Source organism: Atta colombica, unplaced genomic scaffold, assembly GCF_001594045.1.
Source record: "Atta colombica isolate Treedump-2 unplaced genomic scaffold, Acol1.0 scaffold161, whole genome shotgun sequence".
Classification (NCBI taxonomy): Eukaryota; Metazoa; Arthropoda; class Insecta; order Hymenoptera; family Formicidae; genus Atta; species Atta colombica.
Window position 1 is genome coordinate 539037 of NW_017259252.1, and position 485 is coordinate 539521.

Here is a 485-nt window from a genome sequence, read left to right on the forward strand (position 1 = left end):
AGGGAGAGGAAAGGAGAAGGAGAGGGAGAGTATGTCGTGCGTGGCGAATAATCAGTGAACGATCAGTGATAGGGACGCGTCGGGACGTCGCGCGAGTGCGTCAAAGAACAGCAACAACGGAAGAGGGAGGAAGAGAGAGAAATCAGACTCGGGTAAGAATCCATTTTGGAGCCGCCAGGTGCGCTCCTACGGGAACGATGACGGGAACGAGAATGATGGGAGGAACTGGGGGAGGAGGAGGAAGTAATTCGCAAAATATCCTGGTCACTCTGTACGTGACAACTGCCGGACTCCAAGGAAACGCGCTCGGCTCCGACGAAGAGGAGATCACGCTGCTCGTTTACGTGCTTATCGATGAGCTGCAGAATAAGGTAAGGTAATGGCGAAGAAGGATAGACCGACGAAAAAAAGGAGAGAAGGAGGGGAGGGGGAGAAAGAGAGAGAGAGAGAGAGAGAGAGAGAGAGAGAGAGAGAGAGAGAGAGAG

At 53.2% G+C, this 485-nt stretch overlaps 1 protein-coding gene across 1 annotated transcript in view; it reads left to right on the forward strand.

The window, feature by feature from the left end:
• The first annotated feature begins 6 nt into the window (after nt 1–6).
• LOC108685880 (RNA-binding protein fusilli-like) overlaps nt 7–485 on the forward strand; it is a 57550-nt gene continuing 57071 nt past the window's right edge. Inside the window, exon 1 of the mRNA XM_018190888.1 lies at nt 7–371. Coding sequence (XP_018046377.1) covers nt 198–371 — 174 coding nt within the window. The 5' untranslated portion in view covers nt 7–197. The remainder of the gene's footprint in view (nt 372–485) is intronic.